Here is a 19,244-nt window from a genome sequence, read left to right as displayed (position 1 = left end):
GAGCACTCCACCTCCAGAGCCTGTTCTCTCTAGGAAGTACATTCAGTTGCCAGTAACAGAATGGAATTAAGAGTGGCTTAAATAAGATAGAAAATTATTTTTCTCTCATATGAAACAAGATCAGAGATAGGCATCCCAGAGCTGTGTGGTGGTCACATAAAGTCATCAGAGACCCTGACTCTTTCCATTCTTTTGCTCTGCTATCCTGGTTATAGTATATCCATCCTCATAGTCACAGAATGGCTGCTAAGGCTCTGGCCATCACAACTACATCCTAGGCAGGTATCAGGAATAGAAATGAGGAAAGAGCAAAAGGCTACACCCCTTTAAAGAGCTTTCCTAGTGACTTCATCTTATAGCTCTTCAGCCGTCCCTATTTATAAGGGAGGCTAGGGAATGTAATTTTCCAGGTGGGTATACCACCTGGAGTTCTGCTACTAAGCAAGAGAGGGGATGGTTGTTGATGAAGCAACTAGCAATTTTTTGGCCATACTGAGGGACTGATATGTGAACTGTGCTGAAGGAGCATCACAGAGAAGGGAGGGCAAGAGATGCAGAGGGTGAGGGCTGCATGACCACCCTCTCTGTAGAAAAGACACCTTAGATAGAGGACTATGAAGGTTACCCCCAGCATGTTCTGGAAGCACAACTTCCCACCCTTTCTAGTCCCCATCAATCTGGTTTCTGTAGGACTCTGCTGAAAAATCCCAGCACATCGACTGTAAGAAAATGCTTGTGTTCAGTGAACTTATCAACAAAGGGAGCAGCAAAGGAGGGGGCTGTCTGGAATGGTGGTGTCACTGAGTGAAAGTTGCACAGTTCAGCTGTTTGTGGACCTAATGAAAATGTTACAGATAGGACCATTTTTAAAAAATGATTTGCAATGTAGTTATATGATCCTGTATACATTTCCCAAGAGATATGGCTCTTCTCTAGGAGGGAAACATAATGCATGGCTCTCTTTAGTTTATGGATTTAAATTAACATAGTGGAAGTTATTTTAACTTTAATAAGAAAATCTAGAGAATATAATCTAAATGGAAGGAAGAAATACAGAAAATGTCTATGAAACAGTTTTATAAGGTATAAAATTTGTTAAAATATAAAGTTACAAAAATTCGCTCCACCTATTAATATATTTGTCTTTTTAAAACAGTATATAAAAATTAAAACAGTTTTTAAGTAATAAAAAAAAAGAAAGAACAACGAGAGCAACCAAACCAAAAAACCAAATCCACCAATGAACAAGAGCTAAAAACTATACTAAAAAAAAAAAAAAAAAACACTATATATATTTATAGCTACTATGTCTTCTGATAACAAAGATCACAGAGAGTATAGTTGCTTCTTCCAAAGTTTGCGGAGTAGCCATCCCCAAGTTAGCAGTTCACTCCTGCAGGTCTCTTGTCTGCCGGTGTTACAAAACTGGTCCTTGAAGTCTCCTTGAAGAAACTGATTTCATTTTACACATTGTGGTAGCTCATAACTGTTAGTTTAAGAGGCAATAGAAAAATAATAAGGGGTGATGTAGATTTCTCAGGATTCAAAGGGTATATACCTCCCCTTCCTACCTCTTCCCTGAAACCTTGATATGTAACCTTTGGTATCCTACAGTTTGCTTCAATTAATGTCAAACCTAAAAGATAAGTGAAAATCCAGTTAAGGGCGTGGTTTTGGCTTCCAGGGTGAATTAAATCAATCCGTTCTGGGCTTCCCTGGTGGCGCAGTGGTTGAGAGTCCACCTGCCGATGCAGGGGACATGGGTTCGTGCCCCAGTCCAGGAAGATCCCACATGCCGCAGAGCGACTGGGCCCGTGAGCCATGGCTGCTGAGCCTGCGCATCCGGAGCCTGTGCTCCGCAACGGGAGAGGCCACAATAGTAAGAGGCCCGCGTACTGACAAAAAAAAAAAAATATATATATATATATATATATATATAAATAATTTGTAAGCACTTCAAACTTGTATGAAATGCAACCTCATTTTCTCCCCACCCTGATATTTGCATCTCAGATGTGGTGAAGCCGTAGAGAAAAACAAGCGTCTCATCACGGCAGACCAGAGGGAGTACCAGATGGAACTCAAAAAGAACTACAACAAGCTGAGAGAGAACCTCAGGCCAATGATAGAGCGGAAAATTCCAGAACTCTACAAGCCGATATTCAGAGTTGACAGTCATAAGAGGTAAGAAGAGGGCAGGGGAGGCCTCTTCCCATAGGATAAAGGATAGCTCTTGAGGCCCAGCAATCAGAACTGCAGAACCTCTGGGTGTGGGAGCGGGCCCTGGAATCAGAGAAGCCACCCAAGCGTGATCTGCTCTGCTTGCATCCCGCTGCCCCTGTGCCTTCTCCTTGACCTCTCCGGGGCCCCTCCATGCGGCCTCTGCCAGCCGTCTTCCCAGGGCCAAATTACCGCCTGTATTTCTTCCGGCACAGCGCGAAGGCATGGCCGCACTTTCCCATACTTACTTACTTTACTGAGTTCTCCATGATTGATGTGCTTTTCTAGTGAGTGATTTTCCTCTTTAAAAGGCTAACTGATGTTTCTTACTTCTGTTCTCTCTCCCTGCTTAATTTCAGAGACTCCTTCCACAGATCTAGTTTCAGGAAATGTGAAACCCAGTTGTCACAGGGCAGCTAAGAAAAGCTATCTTCACGCATGAAGACTGGAGGCCCTGTGACCCTGGAGAAGGACCCGCTGGAACTTAAAACAGGACATTTGCCGCACAGGACATGCCACATGCTCCCTGGCCAGACAGCACTCTGGAAGCTTTGGGATCCAAGTGATAATGGGAATTACACCCAAATGGGGTCTGAGCAGATCTGGGGCATTTGGGGGATGGAGGTGGTGGAGGATGGTTAATCAGGGGTGCCTGTATATTTATTAAGCCATGTTTTTTCGCATAATTGTGCAAAACAAAGCATAAACAGCATCTCCTGCTGAGTGGTCAGGAACTGATGACTTTCTCCCGCCTGTATTTGAATTTAACCTGAATTTAGATAAACCCAAATTGCCCAAGGGAAAATGGACAAGTTGTCCACCAGCTATTCAGAGTGAACTTCTCTCCTCCCCTCTTTATGGGAAAGGAAGGTGACCTTGCTGGAGTACAAAACATTTCCAATAAAACTGTGAGGGGAGGCCTTACTAGAAATCCGAAGATCCTGAAGGCTGGAAATGTGGGGATCAATTAATTATTTGTGAACTTGTTACCCTTTTGGTAACGGTGGACTAATCGTTGTATAGTTATCTTTGCTCTATTGTTAGGTGGTTAATTTAACATGCATTTACAGAGGAGCACACTCGAAGCACTGAGTTAGGAGGTAATGGTACTCTGAGCGACCCGCCCAAAGTCGCGGATGCTGCAGTTACGTAAATTGAAACAATTCTCCTCCAAAGCTTTGTGTTTTTTCTTAGGCTCGCTCCTGCTCGCTCTTTTTCTCATCCTCTCTGGGACCAAGTTTATTTTTATAAAAGGGTAATATTTCTACTTTCATTTCTGAACCTTGTGCTGTCCATCGGCATGTGTACATCAACAAAAGAATATATTCAGGATTCTTTGGACAGTGTACTTTAGGAGAAAGAGGAACAAAGTTATTATTTGAGAATTAAATTATATATTTTTTAATATGACTGGTTACCTTGACTGGTACTAAAAATGTAATAAGAATTGCAAGCAAAATGTTTCCCTTTGCAACTCGTGTTTTTTATTTCGACAACTCATGACTTCTGTAAAGCATTTCAGAGAAGAAGAAGGATGCATGATCATGGCCTTGGTCAAACAGTGCCATCCAGGGTCACCCCTCGTATATAATATTTAATCTTGGTGGTCATGAGAGAGAATTTAATTTGGATATCCCAGAACTTTTTGCTTACACCATCAGGTATGCATGAATTTATATTCTGAAAGAAGACTGTTTTGTTTTGTTTTTAAATTACTAAAGCTTACTAGTTTAAGGGGCAAACTTTTTGTTTTTTTAGGCATTTGGGGCAGAACTCTTTCTAAAGTATATGATATGTTTGTTTTCTTAAATGAGTACGCATGACATATTTTAATTCCACGTGTTGTTAAGTATCTTCTGTGTGGGAGACACTGGGTGAGACCAAGGTCAAACCACATTGTCACTGCCCTCCAAAGCCTCTTAGTTTAGTGAGGAAGAGCATCTGTATGGCTGTAGCCATAATACACAGCAGACTAGAACAGGCCCTGTGGAAGGTAACCTTTCCTGAGTGACTCCAGGGTGGCCATTATTATCAACACCTATTATATTTTGCCTTCAAACAATAAGCCTTAGGTGGTAAGTAATGTAGGCCTGGCTTTGAACTCTAAAAGCCCTAATAATCCTATGACCTAAAATATTCCGGATTAAATGTCCCCTGCTTTTAGATACGTGTTGTCACTTTTGATTTCAGTCTCTCTTATACCGCAGTGGGTACCACTTGCTTCACAAGTGCAAGGGCTGTGTCCACTGTTGCATTTCTATCCCCTAGCCCAGAACTCAACACACAGAAGACATTTAATAAGCATAAGCTGAATAATTAAATGAATAAATGAGTGTGAATAGGCCTGCTTCTAGACCAGCACTGTGCAGTAGAAATATAATACAAGCCACATATGTCACTTTAAATTTTCTAGTATGCACATTAAAGAAAATCGGGAAAAGAAACAGGTGACAGTAATTTTAATAATACATTTCATTTAACCCAATATATACGAAATATTATCGATTCAACATGTAATTAATATGAAAAATTATTAATGAGGTATTTTACATTCTTTTTTCATACTGTGTCTTCAAAATCTGTATGTATGTGTTTTATATTTAGAGATTTTACACTTAATCTCAAATCCAGCCACATTTCAGGTGTTCAATAGCCACATGTGGCTAGTGGCTACTGTATTGGATGGTACAATTCTAGAAGCTTCCAACTTTTATAACATGATGCCTCTGATCTGTGGGCTCAGACTATAGATAACCAATGTAGGAAGAATACTGTCTAGAGTAAGAAAGAACTCTGACTGAGAGCCCATGGGCTCACCTAGAAGTGAAGCTGGTGGAGTTGGCAAGTGTGGACTGGTCAACACTGGTTTAGCTCATACTCTTTCTAGGCTAACCCTGGCTCTTTTCTCAATTCCAGATAGTTTAGTTGTTCTTTATGTAACAGTTATAAATGAAGTGGAGGCATTGCTGCACTTACATAAGTAATGGCATAAACAAAGTACTTGGGCATTGGTCCTCTGATTATGTATCCTAAATACGGGGTTAAGAAAGAAGCATTTCAAACATTGCTAAGAGTAAAGCACATGAGGCCTTTTGAATCCTGAAGGTTGGAGAAACCTCTATGCCATGGTAGGCCTCTTGATTTTACTTTGGAAAACTCTTCAATGAAAGTTTATGGGAGAAATCTTCTGATTGGCTTCTTGCCTCTTTTCCTTTAGCAAGGTCAAGGGTGTAACTGTCACCAGCTCTTAAGAATCTCATGAAAGTGAAAGATGAATATACTGCATAGACCTGTTTGGGTTTGTCTTGCCACACGTTGTCTTAAACTCCATAATTCTATTCAGTAAGAAGTCCTTTCCATGACAATAGATTAGTTGTAAAACAAAAAACTTTTAGAGCTGTCACTGGTAATTGTGGTTTGCGGGTATGTTTTCAAACACAGGGAGCTTTTGTTTTGCTTTGAATGTATTTCTAAATGCTTGTTGTCTCAAACGTTGTAAAGCTGCTATTGACTAAGTATCATTTAAAAAAAAAAACTAAAACTAAAGGTTCTATTATATTCCAGAATGCTGGGTATGTCCACAGTGTTTCCCAACCTTTTTCACATTCTGGGTATAAATGTTATCTATCGAGGCATACCAAATAGCCCTCAAACTCATTAGCTTAACACAATAAACAATACCTCACCCAGTTCCTGTGGATTAGGACTAGTTTAGTTGGGCAGTCTGACTTGAGGTCTTGCATGAGGTTGCAATCAAGACATTGGCCAAAGCTGAAGCCATCATCTGAAGGCTTGACTGAAGCTGGAGGATTCTATTCCAGGTGGCTCATTCATAACATTGGAAAGTTGGTGCTGGTCATTGATGGGAGGCCTCAGTTCTTCTGCTTGTGGACCTCAGCCCCTACTGCATGAGTGCTCACTGACTTCCCCTTTGATGAGCAGTTCAAGAGAAGCAAGGCAAAAGTGGCAGTGTCTTTTTATGACCTAGTCTCAGAAGTCATACCCTCTCTTTTCTGCCATATTCTATTTTTCAGAAGCAAGTCACTAAATTCAGTCCACATTCAAGGAGAGGAGAAGTAGGCTCTACCTTTGGAATGGAGGAGTGTTAAAGAATTTTTGAACACATTTTAAAATCACCATAATGGGGCACATTAAAATTTTGCATTTGTTGTCTCACTGGGATAAATGGACAAAGCTACTTGCTGCTAGAGATGACCAGCCCTGGCACTCCGGCTGCCGAGTCCCTCCCAAAGGCTAGGGCCGTCAAGCTCGGGTATATCTATAAGCAAGCTCACAGGTGCACCACGGCACACCATTTGGGAAGCCTTAGCCTAAGGGTAGTTCTTAGCTGGCAATTTTTGGTAAGGAACAGAAAACCAAACTCAAATTAGTGTTTTCCAAGGGGGTAGTGGAGTTAATTGGTTCACGTAACAGATTAACCCAGAGGTAGAATTGGTTCCAACCCAGCTCCGTTCAGGGCCTACCCACCATGTCCTGGGCCCATTTTTCTTCTCTGCTTTCTCTTGTTTGGCTCCGTCCCCAGGCTTTCAACAGTGGTCCCTGGAAATTCCAGGCTCATCCGTCATGACAGAGGCAATCCTGAGCCTCACAACTTCATACCACCAAGCTCCACAAAGAAAAGAGAGTCTGTGTTCCAGAATTCCCAGGCAAATTCTTTGGATTCACTCTGATTGGAATGGCTCAGGCTAAACAAGGTTCTCCCCTCTAAGGAGAAGCAGGATATCAACTCAAACCACAGGGCTAGCGATAGAGGGGCCGGTGGTTCCCCAGGGAACCAGGAAGAAAGGGAAAAAGAAGCGTAACAAACCATGGAGGCACCCTGCAGAACATTGCTTTAAAGTAAATGCATTCAGAAGAAGGAACTTCTATGGAGATCAGGATTACAGTTTATTTCATATCATGTTCACAACCATTGACCTGGAAGCATCTTCCCTAGAAGGGGAGACGAAAGGGATATACAGTACATGAAGGAGGACTTAGGGCTTATCCTGAAAGAGTGGGGACTGGGACAGATGGGAGTGGAAGGTTTTGCTGTATCAGTAATACATCCTCTGGAGTGTCTTGCCAAAAATGACACAAATGATCAGGCATCAGAACTCAGCTGGGAAGGGCACTGGGAGAAAAGTGAGAGCAACAGGGAAATAGAATAAGTTATGGTAGGTTTGAGTGGAAAAAGTCAAGCATCAAAGTTGTGTCTCTCATCATGGCATCCTTAGGGCCTGGGCCATAGTGGGCACTCAATGAATGTTTGTAAATGACCAAAGTACTGAATGAAGGTGGCCATCAGTGATGACTTCTGTCAGACTGTGCCTCTTCTGTATCTCTCGGCTAAAAGCACCTAACAGAGGACAGACAATGAAGGTCAACTAGCCCCGGAGGAATGGCCTTCTATTCCCTCTCGACTTTACCTATTATGAATGCATGGGCAAGAATTAAGAGGATTTTCCCCCCTTTTCTGCTGTTTTCCCTTGAATCACCCTAGACCTTATCCTTAATAAGAATCACAGAGCCTGATTAAAAAGCCAAAGCTCTGATGGTCACTACGTTTTCTGCCATGGGATTACTGAAGGAAATGTAGCACAGCCTTGGTTGAAAACTGTTTGGAGAGCTGTCCACGTTCCTTATCCTTAAGGCCTTGATGCTGCAGCACATCTTGGGGGAGCAGTGCTCTCTCTGGAATGATGCTACTGAGTCCAACCCAGTTCCTGGTCTGATGATGATCTTTGTGGCATAAGCTTGGCAGCTAAATGGCTTTTTCACCTTTACTATTTTCCCCACGTTTGGAAGGTGGCAAATCACTGGTATCCAGGATAAGCGAGTGATTAGCAAGGCGGCAGAGCTCTAAAGGTTACAGCTGAGAAATCAGCTCTCTTGTCCCTTATCATTTCCTTTATGCAACAAGAGAACATGACATGGATGAACAAATTGTTCTGTTATCCAACAGGATTATCAGGGTAATTAGTAAGATTAAAAAAAAAAAAACAAAAAAGACTATGTGACTGCCAAAAGTTTCTAGACCAAGGATCAGAAGTCCTGGTTTCTTATTCTTCTGTTGTACTTTCTAGTCCTGCAACTGTGCCCAAGTCACTCTACCTCTCTGAGCTTCAGGTTTTTTCACTGCAGAATAGGGATGAGTTGCCCCGTCTTCTCCCAACCTGCTGAGGAAATCCAATGAGACAATTACTGCATGGAGCATGTTTTGGAAACTCGAAAGTGCTGCCCCAAATGTAAGGAAACACTATTTACAATTGACACCTCCAGAAAGTTTAGCCAGAACCCCACACGTCGTATTCACTGCCGGCAACATTTATCAAAAGCAGGCCAAAGGTGCAGGCAGGACAGAGGCCTGATTTATCAGAAAATAAATGCCTGGTCTATTCAACTTGCAGTGTCAATTTCCATGGTCTGGCCAAGGCCAAAAGCAAGGACCTTCAGGGTAGAAGAAGAAAGGGAATCGGTGGAACGGAGAGGGCACACAGGGGCGCCTGGAAAGCCAATCTGACCTGGCTTCCCTTCTCCTCTAGCGCAGCGTGTCTCCAGTGCATTCCCCTAGAAGGTAAATACACGGATTCCAACAGCCCACCTGTGTCCCCTGCTTGTAAATGCTCCCGGAGGGTATCAAAGCACACCGACTTCCACTTGAAAGAAAGCTACTGAGCGGCAAGTTTGCCTTATAGTAAGAAAGAAGAGAAAGAGGACTTGGCAGCCAGGACAGATCTGGAATAACTAAGCTGACGTTGCTCGTTGAGAAGCCCAGGCTCTGTCTGCCTGCTCCATCCACTCCATAGGCTCCAGCTTTGCAGCCTGGACGCGAATGTCTCCAGACGCATATCAAGCAAAAAGTTTCTAAAAAGGATTGCGTGGGGCCCACAAATTGATTAGGAAACTCAATGGTCCTAACCCACCGAGAACTGAGCACAGAACGCCCCAGCAAACGTCCCAATTTAAAAGCGGCTTAGAGAAATCTAGCAACCCGCCACGCCCCCGCCCCCCCGGGGGGGGGGGGAGGGTGGCTAATGCGTGGTTAATGCGCATGCGTGCGCATTGAGTCCGGGGGTGGGTTGTTGTTGTTGTTGTAGTCAGGAGCGGAAAGGTGCTTCAGTCTGGCGGTGAGTAGCCGGAAGTTGGGAAAGGGAGGTGCTGCACAGCGTCAAGGAGGGCTTCGGGGAGGCTCGGGGGCCATTCGTCTCAGGAATTGTGAAGCTGCCTGATAATGGAGTCGAAGTGGGAAGCAAGTAAAGTGATATCATGGGAAATAGGCACAGTGCTAAAATCTCCTTCCTGGGCTCCCTCCAACTGGAGGAACCCAGAAGGTGCAGCTAAATGTGTATCTGGAGTGAAGAGTGAGAGGAAGTGGGGCGGGGAGCGTGTCTAGTAAAGTCTCCTGAGAGGAACCTCCACCTGTGCCCAGGCTTGGTTTTCACCTGCCTGAACCCTGAATCTCACGGCAAGCCCACACAGTGGCGAGGGCAAGCCGGCAGGCTTTCCTGCAGATGAGGAAACAAGACCCAGCCCCCTGCCCGGAGAGAACATCTCCACTCCAGTGGGGTCATCTGTGTGCACACAGCTATGGCTGCAGTTTGAAAGGGTCCCCGCCCTCCTTTACACCTGAGCTCCCACTTGGAACCTAGCTGCAAGCTAATCCCTGTCTTACTCTTGCTTCTTGAAACTTTCCTCCCTTTCCCGCCCATCTCTCATCAGCCCCTCACTCTTTGGTTTTATCTGAGTGTAAGACTGTCCGCTCCACTTGATTGGAAGTTCCTTGAGGCCAGGAGCTATCCTTTTTTATCAGTGGAGAGATTGACGATCCCGAAGTTCTTATCCAAGTAGATAGACACTAGCCGTCCTGGGTAATTAAGACAGACTTGTTCATAGTTCTTGTGGTGATTCTTATGTAGACTAGACACCAGAAAATTTTAATTCTCCAACTAAATAATGCCAAGTTTACTGCTAACAAGGAGCTAGTCAAAGTCAGATTAATAAAGAAAAATATCATTTCTTCAAATAAAACTAGATTGTGTCGTCACTGGGAAATATGAACGTTCACTTGGTTGAAGTTGCTTGTGTTTTAGGTAATGAATGAAAATACTCTCCCACAGCTGTCACTGGCGGGAAACTGCACTGGGATCTGATCCCTCACCAATGTCTCTTTCACTCGCTAGATGGAACCTTGTCTTTCAGAGCCAGCGAAACTGGGCATAGGAGAACCCCAGCACCAGCGGAGACTATAAATGTTGGAGTTTACAAGAAAGCACCAAGAGAGGAACAAGGAAGGGCAGTATGTATGGGGGGAAGTAGGTGGGGTTTCCTGAGAAAGGGATGAGTACACTGGATGAGGGTGTGAAGGAAGGAACTGTAAGGGGCTGAAATGGGAGAGGTGGGGTGGGGATCACACTGAGGAGAGCTGTGTGAGAGAGATGGGGCTCTCAGTGTAGGAATCCCTCCTTCTGAGAGCCTAAGTTGGCCATCTTCCCTGGAGTGGGATAGAGTCGACTCAGATGAAGTCACAATTTCTGGTTCTTCATCACTCAGCCGTTCTGTGAGGCTAATTGACATTTTAGTAAGAGAATACATTCTCCTAAACCTCCATTGTAGGTGGGTGTTGCCATTTGAGGTCAGGTGAGCCATCCAGCAAGAACCAGAACTGACTTTCTGGGCCCAAGGAACAATAAAAAGAAAGCTGATCCCCACACCCACCCCTCCTTTTGCTTCAATAAGAGGTAGCTAGGGGCTTCCCTGGTGGCGCAGTGGTTGAGAGTCTGCCTGCCGATGCAGGGGACATGGGTTCATGCCCCGGTCCGGGAGGATCCCGCATGCCGCGGAGCAGCTGGGCCCGTGAGCCATGGCCGCTGAGCCTGCGCGTCCGGAGCCTGTTGCTCTGCAACGGGAGAGGCCACAACAGTGAGAGGCCTGCGTACCGCAAAAAAAAAAAAAAAGAGGTAGCCAAAAATGCCTTTATGTGACTGAGAAGAAGGGGCGCTGGTCCTCTAGGGCCAAATTATATCCCCATAGGCCCAGACATGGTCTTGCTCATAATTATTGGCCCTTCATAAATAGTTGATAAATAAAGACAAGCATTCCATCAGGTTATATGGCCCACCTTATCCACAGCCCCTTGTTGAGAGCCCATCCAGCCTACAGCCCCTGGAAGGGGCAGTTGTCTCTTCTGAGTGACCAAGTTCCTGCTCCCCCCCCCACCCACCCCAGCCCCCAGATCCCGGCTGACTCACCAAGGAAACCAACGTGATCCCTGAGAGGCAAGGCATAGCCTCAGGCTCTGAGTTTCTAACTCTCATTTCCACTTTCCTAATGTGTGGCTACCCTTCTTTCTGGGAGATTTCTGACTCTCTACTGTCATTCCCTCTTTTTATGAGGAAGCTTAGGTGGGTTTCTGCCTCTTAGCACCAAACGAGCTCTGTCAGGACCTGACTGTTCATGGGAATGCTGGAGGAAGGAAACGGCCGTGAGGCGGATGGCCGCAGAGACTTTACTCCTCCTCCCCTTGAGTCAGCATGGCCTTGTGAGTTGCTTTGGCCCGTCGAATGCAGTGTAGTGATACTGTGTGAGTCCTGGCCTAAGTCTTAAGAAGCTTTCCAGCTTCTTCTTTCACCCTCTTGGAGCCTGGAGCCTTTGGGGAAAGAGATGTGGCTACAAGTACTGGCTACATAATTTGCAGGACCCAGTGTAAAAATGAAAATGCAGGGTCTCTTATTTAAAAAGTATTAAGCGGGCTTCCCTGGTGGCGCAGCGGTTGGGAGTCCGCCTGCCGATGCGGGGGTCGCGGGTTCGTGCCCCGGTCCCGGAGGGTCCCATATGCTGCGGAGCGGCTGGGCCTGTGGGCCATGGCCGCTGAGCCTGCGCATCTGGAGCCTGTGCTCCGAAGCGGGAGAGGCCACAACAGTGAGAGGCCCGCATGCCGCTAAAAAAAAAAAAAAAAAGTATTAAGAATTTCAAGGCAGTGGCAGTGGTAACAGAGCATTAAACCAAGCAAGCACCCTTCTAGGTATGGGGCCCTGTGTGACTACACATGTTGCACCCTATGAAGCTGGCCCTGCTAACCACTGTGCTGGAGTGACCTCGTGGAAAGAGAGGACCCTGGCCAGGTCCTAGCTGTTCTAGCCATCCTAGCAAAGGTGCCTGATATGGGAGTGAAGCCGTATTGGATATCTGAGACCAACTGAGCCTCCTGAGGGGATGCAGGAGTGCATTAGTGACTCCAGGTGAGCCCAACCCTGATGGCTGAACCATAGCAAACACCTGGCTGTTATTCAAGTAAGTTAGCTAAAGCTCTCACGGCAAATGGGCATGCATAGTCCTTAGGGCCACTTCCTCAGGGTGGTTTGTTATACGGTAATACATACTGAAACAGGAAGAAAGAGAATTCACAGTGACTGAACACCTGCTGTGCTGCAGGTCCTATGCTGGTGTGTTTTGTGTGCGGGCTCACCTGATCCATAAAATAACCTGGGCTGTGATTCCTGTTGACAGGAGAAGCTACTGCAGTTCCATGGGCAAGGGATTGGCCCCCCCTGCCTCACAGTCAGTAAATGACAGAGGCAGAATTTGAACCTGAGTCTCATTGGTTCCAAGATCTGTATAATATCCCTACAACAAAACAAAGAAAGATCCAGGGAAAGTGTATGGACCTCAGAGACTTTTGGGTAGGGATCTGATGCAGACTTCCCCACGTTTCCTCACAAATCCCACAGTTGAAATGTTAGGGAAATGATCACATGTGAAAGACCCCTAATGAGACACTATCACATCACAGCTCTATCTTTTTTTTTTTTTTTTTTGCAGTATGCGGGCCTCTCACTGTTGTGGCCTCTCCCGTTGCGGAGGACAGGCTCCGGACACGCAGGTTCAGTGGCCATGGCTCACAGGCCCAGCCACTCCGCGGCAAGTGGGATCTTCCCGGACCGGGACACGAACCCGTGTCCCCTGCATCGGCAGGCAGACTGTCAACCACTGTGCCACCAGGGAAGCCCACAGCTCTATCTTTTACTGTAATTCTTATGGTCCTTGGTGAGCTTAGAAGTACCCTAAAATGAGGCTTACTCTGGTTTTCTGATAGGGATGATACTAAGAAAATTTGATGTGGTTAGCTAGGGGTAGTCACCACTTATTTATATGTATATTATCCCCCAACAAACCTCAGGCATCTGTGGTCATCTGAGAATGATCTGGGAATGTGTCCAGACAATGAACTTACATCTGAAGGAACAAGAGTTAATTTCAACATTCAGTTAAGCTAGAGTTAATTAAGAAGCTGAAACAGTTGTCCCTATACGATGGCATCTAATAAAAAAAGACTTTATATTATTCACTGTTTTGAATTTGCTGAGCCTTCTTGAGTGTCATCAAGGGGTGAGTGAGTGTGTAGGTAGGTGCCTGACTGTCTGTCTGCCTCTGGGTGATGAACTCATCATGCTAGGTCAGCCATGACGTCAAGATTAAATGCTAAGTCAGCCTTAAGTGACATAGCAACATTCCCTAGCACAGAGGAGAGCAGTGTGGGCTGGTGTTTATGAGTACAGCCCTACAATCAAAGACACTGAGGTTCAATTCCCAGTCCTGCCTCTTACTCATTAGTGATTGCAGTGGACTGAATGTTTGTGACCCCCAAAATTCATACGTTGAAACCCTAACCCCCAATGTAATAATATTTGGAGGTGGGGCATTTGGGAGCTGATTAGATCATGAGGGTGAAGCTGTCACAAATGGGATTAGTATCCTTATAAAAGGGGCCCCAGAGAGCTCTCTCACTATCTTTCAGTAGTGTGACGATACAGTGAGAATAGGCAGTCTGCAACCGGAAGAGAGTCTTCATCAAACATAGTCTGTCCTGAACCTTGATAGCAGACTTCTAGCCTCCAAATTGTGAGAAACCGATCTCTGTTGTTTATAAGCTACCCAGTCTGTGGTACTTTGGTATAGTAGCCTGAATGGTCTAAGATAGAGATGTGGGGCACATTGATGAACTTTGTAAGCCTTAGTTCTCACCTGTCTAGAAAATGAGATGTGTGAGGACTAAATGAGATAAGATAACCCACGTGACACATTCAACAAGGTGCCAGCCCTGGAACGAGGGCTTCATACGTTTCAGCTGTTGTTTTATTTGCTGCGCAAAAGAAGGTAAATGGTCATTCTTTGACTCCTCCTCCCTTTTCCCCCGTGTCCTTTCTCTAAAAGTGTATGTGTGTAATTTTTGTCTTGCCCACACTCTCCATCTTCTGCATTTTGTTGTCCCCCTTGCTACCCTTCCCCCCTTTCTCTCTCTATCACCGCATCTATCGCCGCATTCCTTCAGCGTCCTCCCCTGAATTGGGGTTGAGCACAGGAGAGATCAGAGGAGGACAAAAGGTAGAGAGACATTGGTGTTCGGGTGACAATGCAGCACTCTGGGGCTGTCTAGACTTTCCCAACTCTGAGGGTGTCATTTCCCCAGGATTTCTAATATTAGGAGAAACCTCCGCAACCATTTGGTGATTTCCAAACCCCTCATTTTATTTATTTTTCTTTTTAAATTTTTTTCTTTTCTATTTTATTTTGTTATTTTTGGCTGTGTCGGGTCTCTTGTGGCACGCTGGATCTTTGTTGCAACGTGTGGTCTCTTCGTTGTGGTGTGTGGGCTTCTCTCTAGTTGTGACTCACAGGCTCCCGAGCGCGTGGGTTCTGTAGTTGTGGCACGTGGGCTCCAGAGCATGTGGACTCCGTAGTTTGCGGCACACGGGCTCTCTAGCTGAAGCATGTGGGCTCAGTAGTTGGCGCTCACGGGTTTAGTTGCCCCACGGCATGTGGGATCTTAGTTCCCCGACCAGGGGTCAAACCTGCATCCCCTGCATTGGAAGGCGAATTCTTTACCACTGGGCCACCAGGGAAGTCCCCAAACCCCTCATTTTATGGATGAGGAAACTAAACCATAAGGAGGACCTTCCGTGGCCTCCCCACATTGTTGGCCAAGCTTGAGCAATAGCCCAGGTCTCTCGGATTCCTAGCCTAAAGAAAAGGAGAAGGCCAACCGCATGTTCCCAACTCAACCAGGAGCTTCTGCCTTCCCAAAGTACTTTACCTACTTTCTTGCTCAGCTGTGGAAATATCAAATTGTACCAACATTTTGACCACGATGAACTTTCATCTGTATATACTAAGATGCTCATCTCCTGGGACATCAATAGAAATAATATTATTAAATAATAACTGTTGCCTTCCTTTTGAGAGCTTACTATTTTCTAAGCAGTGTGTTAAGGACCAACTTATTTAATGGATTTTTTTCTTTTTTGTCTTTTTAAGTTTTACATTTGCCATATTGGAGTAAATGCTTGACTTGAGCCAAAGTAAGCAAAAGCAAAAAAGATAGAAATGTATTTTCTAAAGTTTTTTTCCTGCAAATTAGCTCTGTTACATTGTACAAGCCACCTTTCTAAGCCCCAGTTTCTCATCTCTTCAGTGGAGATATGAACAGCTATAGGGTTATTGGCTGACACTAAGCATTCAATAACAATAATTAGTATTATTCCATTTTGCAATTTGGGCAGGGGTTGTCAGGGAGTTTGGGTGATAGGTAAAAAGGTAAAAGACATCATGGAAAGTCTGAAAAAAATGTAATAAGGATAATATATTTAAAATATATTATTCTCTTTTATACTCTGTGAATGACTTTTCCCCTGATCAATTGGTGGCATCTCTATGCCTTGGGGAGGTTTGAGATTCTTATAGCAGGAATGCAAAAATAAAAAAATGTACACATCCAGCTTTTGGCTTTCAAATTTCAGCTTCTGTGAAAACAGTCTTTAGAAGTCAGAAGTTGTAGAAAAAGAAAAGGATTTTGTAAATTCCTGTCACTCCCATTAACATATCAAAGGTCAGAAGATCAGACCTGAGCTCTAAGCCAAGGGTACAGAGAACTGAGGTTTGACATAAGGGGTGTCCTTGCTGCACAGAAAAGATGGGTTGTTTTACCTTTCCAAACTAAGAGAGTGCTATCAGAAGACAAGACAGAGGTTGGAGGAGAAAAAGTGACTTATGTGTATCCTGGCTTCTCCGTTCAAGGCTGAGATCATGGGTGGTAGATAAACTGAGGGAAAGGAGCCCTGAAAGGACAGGGAAACTGTAACCTGCTCCTCATGAGACTCAGCCAAGGGACTGTCACACAAGTAGCCCCTGCCAACACGTACAAAGGAGGAGAATGAAAGTACAGCATGGGCCCTTCAGCATTCAGAGGATGCCAAGATGCAACTTTCTCCAGTTGTCCCACGTTGGGGTCATCAGACACCAGTCGCCTCCACCGTGCTGCCAAGTTCGACCTCAGTGAGATCAACGTCATAAACCTGGAGTGCACTGATGGGGACGTTGGTGTCACATCTGCCCTGGACCCCAAGAGTGGCCCCCTGGGTCTGTCTCCGAAAACTGTAGGTAAAGACATTGCCAAGGCAGCCAGTGCCTGGAAGGGCCTGAGGATTACAGTGAAGCTGACCATTCAGAACAGACAGTCCAGACCTTCTCTGCCTCTTCCCTGATCATCAAAGCCCTCAAGGGACCACGAGGGACAGAAAGAAGCAGAAGAACATTAAACACAGTGGAAATAGTACTGCAGATGGAATTGTCAACATTGCCAAACAGATGTAGTACCAATCATTAGCCAAAGAGCTCTCTGGAACCATTTAGGAGATCCAGGGGCCTGTTGTGTTGATGGCCACCACACTCATGGCATCATAGATAAACCTCAACAGTGGTACAGTGGAATGCCCAGCTACTTAAGAGCTGCAAAGGGAGTTATTTCAGTAAAGGATCATTCGACAACTAAAACAACACCACTACAGCATGGTTATCAGGCAGAGGGTCTGCGTGAGTGCTTCTGGGCCTCTTCAGCCCCAGAGTGGGAGAAGAGGGACCAAGACATCTCCACATATCCTCCAGAATGTGGGTACAGCGGAGTTGAGAGTTGGCTGCCATAGTAAGGGATGGGCTGGCTGACTAACCTAAGCCAGTGACCAGATTAGGGATGTGGCTGAGACACAGAGTGGTCTGCAGGGCCACCAAAGCCAACGTAGGGGCAATGTCAACTGAAGAAAAACACACATCCTAAAAGTTGCAAGTTATGCTTTATTCAGGGACCTTACTGAGGACTGTAGCCCAGGAGATGGCCTCTCAGATAGCTCTGAGGAACTACTCTGAAGAGGTAAGGGAGGAGCCAGGATATATAGGAGTTTTTGCTGAAAACAAAACAAAACAAAACAAAAAAAACATGTACTTGAACATTAAAAGATTACTGCTAATCACAAAAAAATGACATCTCACGTTAATGATGTTAGTGCTTTTCTAGGGGAAGATGGAAGAGTCTGGGCTCATGAAATTATTCCTTAGATATGCATCTTAAATAACTAGAACCAGTATCCTGTTTTTCTCTATCCTGATTGCCCCCAGGGTGCGCCGTCAGGGCGGCTGAAGTGGCTGATGACTTGATGGCCTGGAAACATGTGTTGTTCACTGGAATAGCAGGCAACATTCTTTGTTTGCTGAAATGACAGGCAACGTTTTTCTGTCTGCAGCTGGGAGCAAGTCACAAGGGAAGACCCTCCAGCTCTGACTGAGCTAGAAAGAGCCACAGCTTCTCCAAGCACAGAGGTCAATAGTGCAAGCAGCCAGGTACCCAGAGACATTGCTAAAAACGTCAGCACCAACAGTCTTAGCTCAGGCTGCCATAACAAAAGATCACAGACTGGGTGGCTTGCACAGCAGATATATTTATTTTCTCACAGTTCTAGAGTCGGGAAGAACCGGCTGATTGGGTTCTTGGTGAGAGGTCTCTTCCGGGCTTGTAGATAGCAAACTTCTCGCTGTGTATTCACATGGCCTTTCCTTGTTTTTGTGTATGCAGAGAGAGAGTGAATGAGTTCTCTCTTCTTTTTCTTATAAGGCCGCTAATCCCATGATTGGTAGGATTAGCCACACCCGTGTGACCTCAGCTAACCCTAATTACCTTTCAAAGGCTCCATGTCACATACCATCACACTGTGGGAGTTAGGTCTTCAACCTATGAATTTGGGGTAGGGGGCACAAATATTCAGTCCATGACACCAACCCTGATAACAGGTGTGCAAATCTAAAGCTCACTCTCTCCTGTTGCCTCAAGCACCTGCCTCTGCAATGAACCAAGGCACCATATTGGAAAGGAGGGCAGGAAACAATACAAGATTCGCCATTTACCTTAAAACAAAAACAAAGCAACTCTTTTAAACTAAAACCTTTTTCCTCTCCAAAGAGACTAAGATACAGTTAATGGTCGGTATGAAGGAAGTTGATGAGGAAGATTTGGTCAGTTGTAGAAAAACAATAAGCCACATTTAGCTTTGCATACTGAATGTAGTTTGATAAATTTTTTACCCCATTATATGAAGGGGAAAAAAAATCACCCATAACTCTACCATGCTAAACATTCATTACATCTTTTTTTTTTTCTTGTGGTACACAAGCCTCTCACTGTTGTGGCCTCTCCTGTTGCGGAGCGCAGGCTCCGGACGCGCAGGCTCAGCGGCCATGGCTCACGGGCCCAGCCACTCTGCGGCATGTGGGATCTTCCCGGACCAGGGCACAAACCCGTGTCCCCTGCATCGGCAGGCAGACTCTCAACCACTGCGCCACCAGGAAAGCCCCCATTACATTTTTAAGGTACTTCTTTTCCACTTATTTTGCACGTGAATGAGTAAATAGCTGTAATGATATCATTCATATAATTTTATATGGTGCTGTTTGTAAAATTCATCAAAATCACTTTGCATGCTGCTGTGTGGCCCTCCTAATCATCGTTAACGAATGCATAAGCTGTTAGTTAAAACCCTTGCAGCTGCAAGTAACAGGAAGCCAACTCCAACTAGCGTAAGGAAAAGGAAAATTTAATGAGAAAATACTGGGATTGCTCACTGAACTGCAAGAACCAGGCAGCCCTGAGGACTTAAGCGTTAGGGGCCAGGGGCTTGATGTCACCAGAGTTCTCCGCTGTT

The 19,244-nt window shown here is 45.1% G+C and overlaps 1 protein-coding gene and 1 pseudogene across 5 annotated transcripts in view; both read left to right on the top strand.

The window, feature by feature from the left end:
- DOCK8 (dedicator of cytokinesis 8) overlaps positions 1-3,683 on the top strand; it is a 224,196-nt gene extending 220,513 nt beyond the window's left edge. For all 4 annotated transcript variants that reach the window (XM_089913260.1, XM_022573565.3, XM_089913261.1 and 1 more), the window contains 2 exons: positions 2,014-2,184; positions 2,580-3,683. In XM_089913260.1, the coding sequence (XP_089769386.1) occupies positions 2,014-2,184; positions 2,580-2,640 (232 nt within the window). In that variant the 3' untranslated portion in view covers positions 2,641-3,683. The remainder of the gene's footprint in view (positions 1-2,013; positions 2,185-2,579) is intronic.
- Positions 3,684-5,913: 2,230 nt separating this feature from the next.
- Positions 5,914-19,244, top strand: part of LOC149748971 (large ribosomal subunit protein uL11 pseudogene) — a 30,698-nt pseudogene continuing 17,367 nt past the window's right edge. The window contains exons 1-2 of the transcript XR_016393563.1: positions 5,914-10,519; positions 13,042-18,912. The product of XR_016393563.1 is annotated as a large ribosomal subunit protein uL11 pseudogene (transcript). The remainder of the gene's footprint in view (positions 10,520-13,041; positions 18,913-19,244) is intronic.

This window comes from Delphinapterus leucas, chromosome 6 (assembly GCF_059928025.1).
Source record: "Delphinapterus leucas isolate spDelLeu-1000000601 "Yukka" chromosome 6, BTC_Dleu_Yukka2, whole genome shotgun sequence".
Taxonomy (NCBI): Eukaryota; Metazoa; Chordata; class Mammalia; order Artiodactyla; family Monodontidae; genus Delphinapterus; species Delphinapterus leucas.
This window is presented reverse-complemented; position numbering and strand designations above follow the sequence as displayed.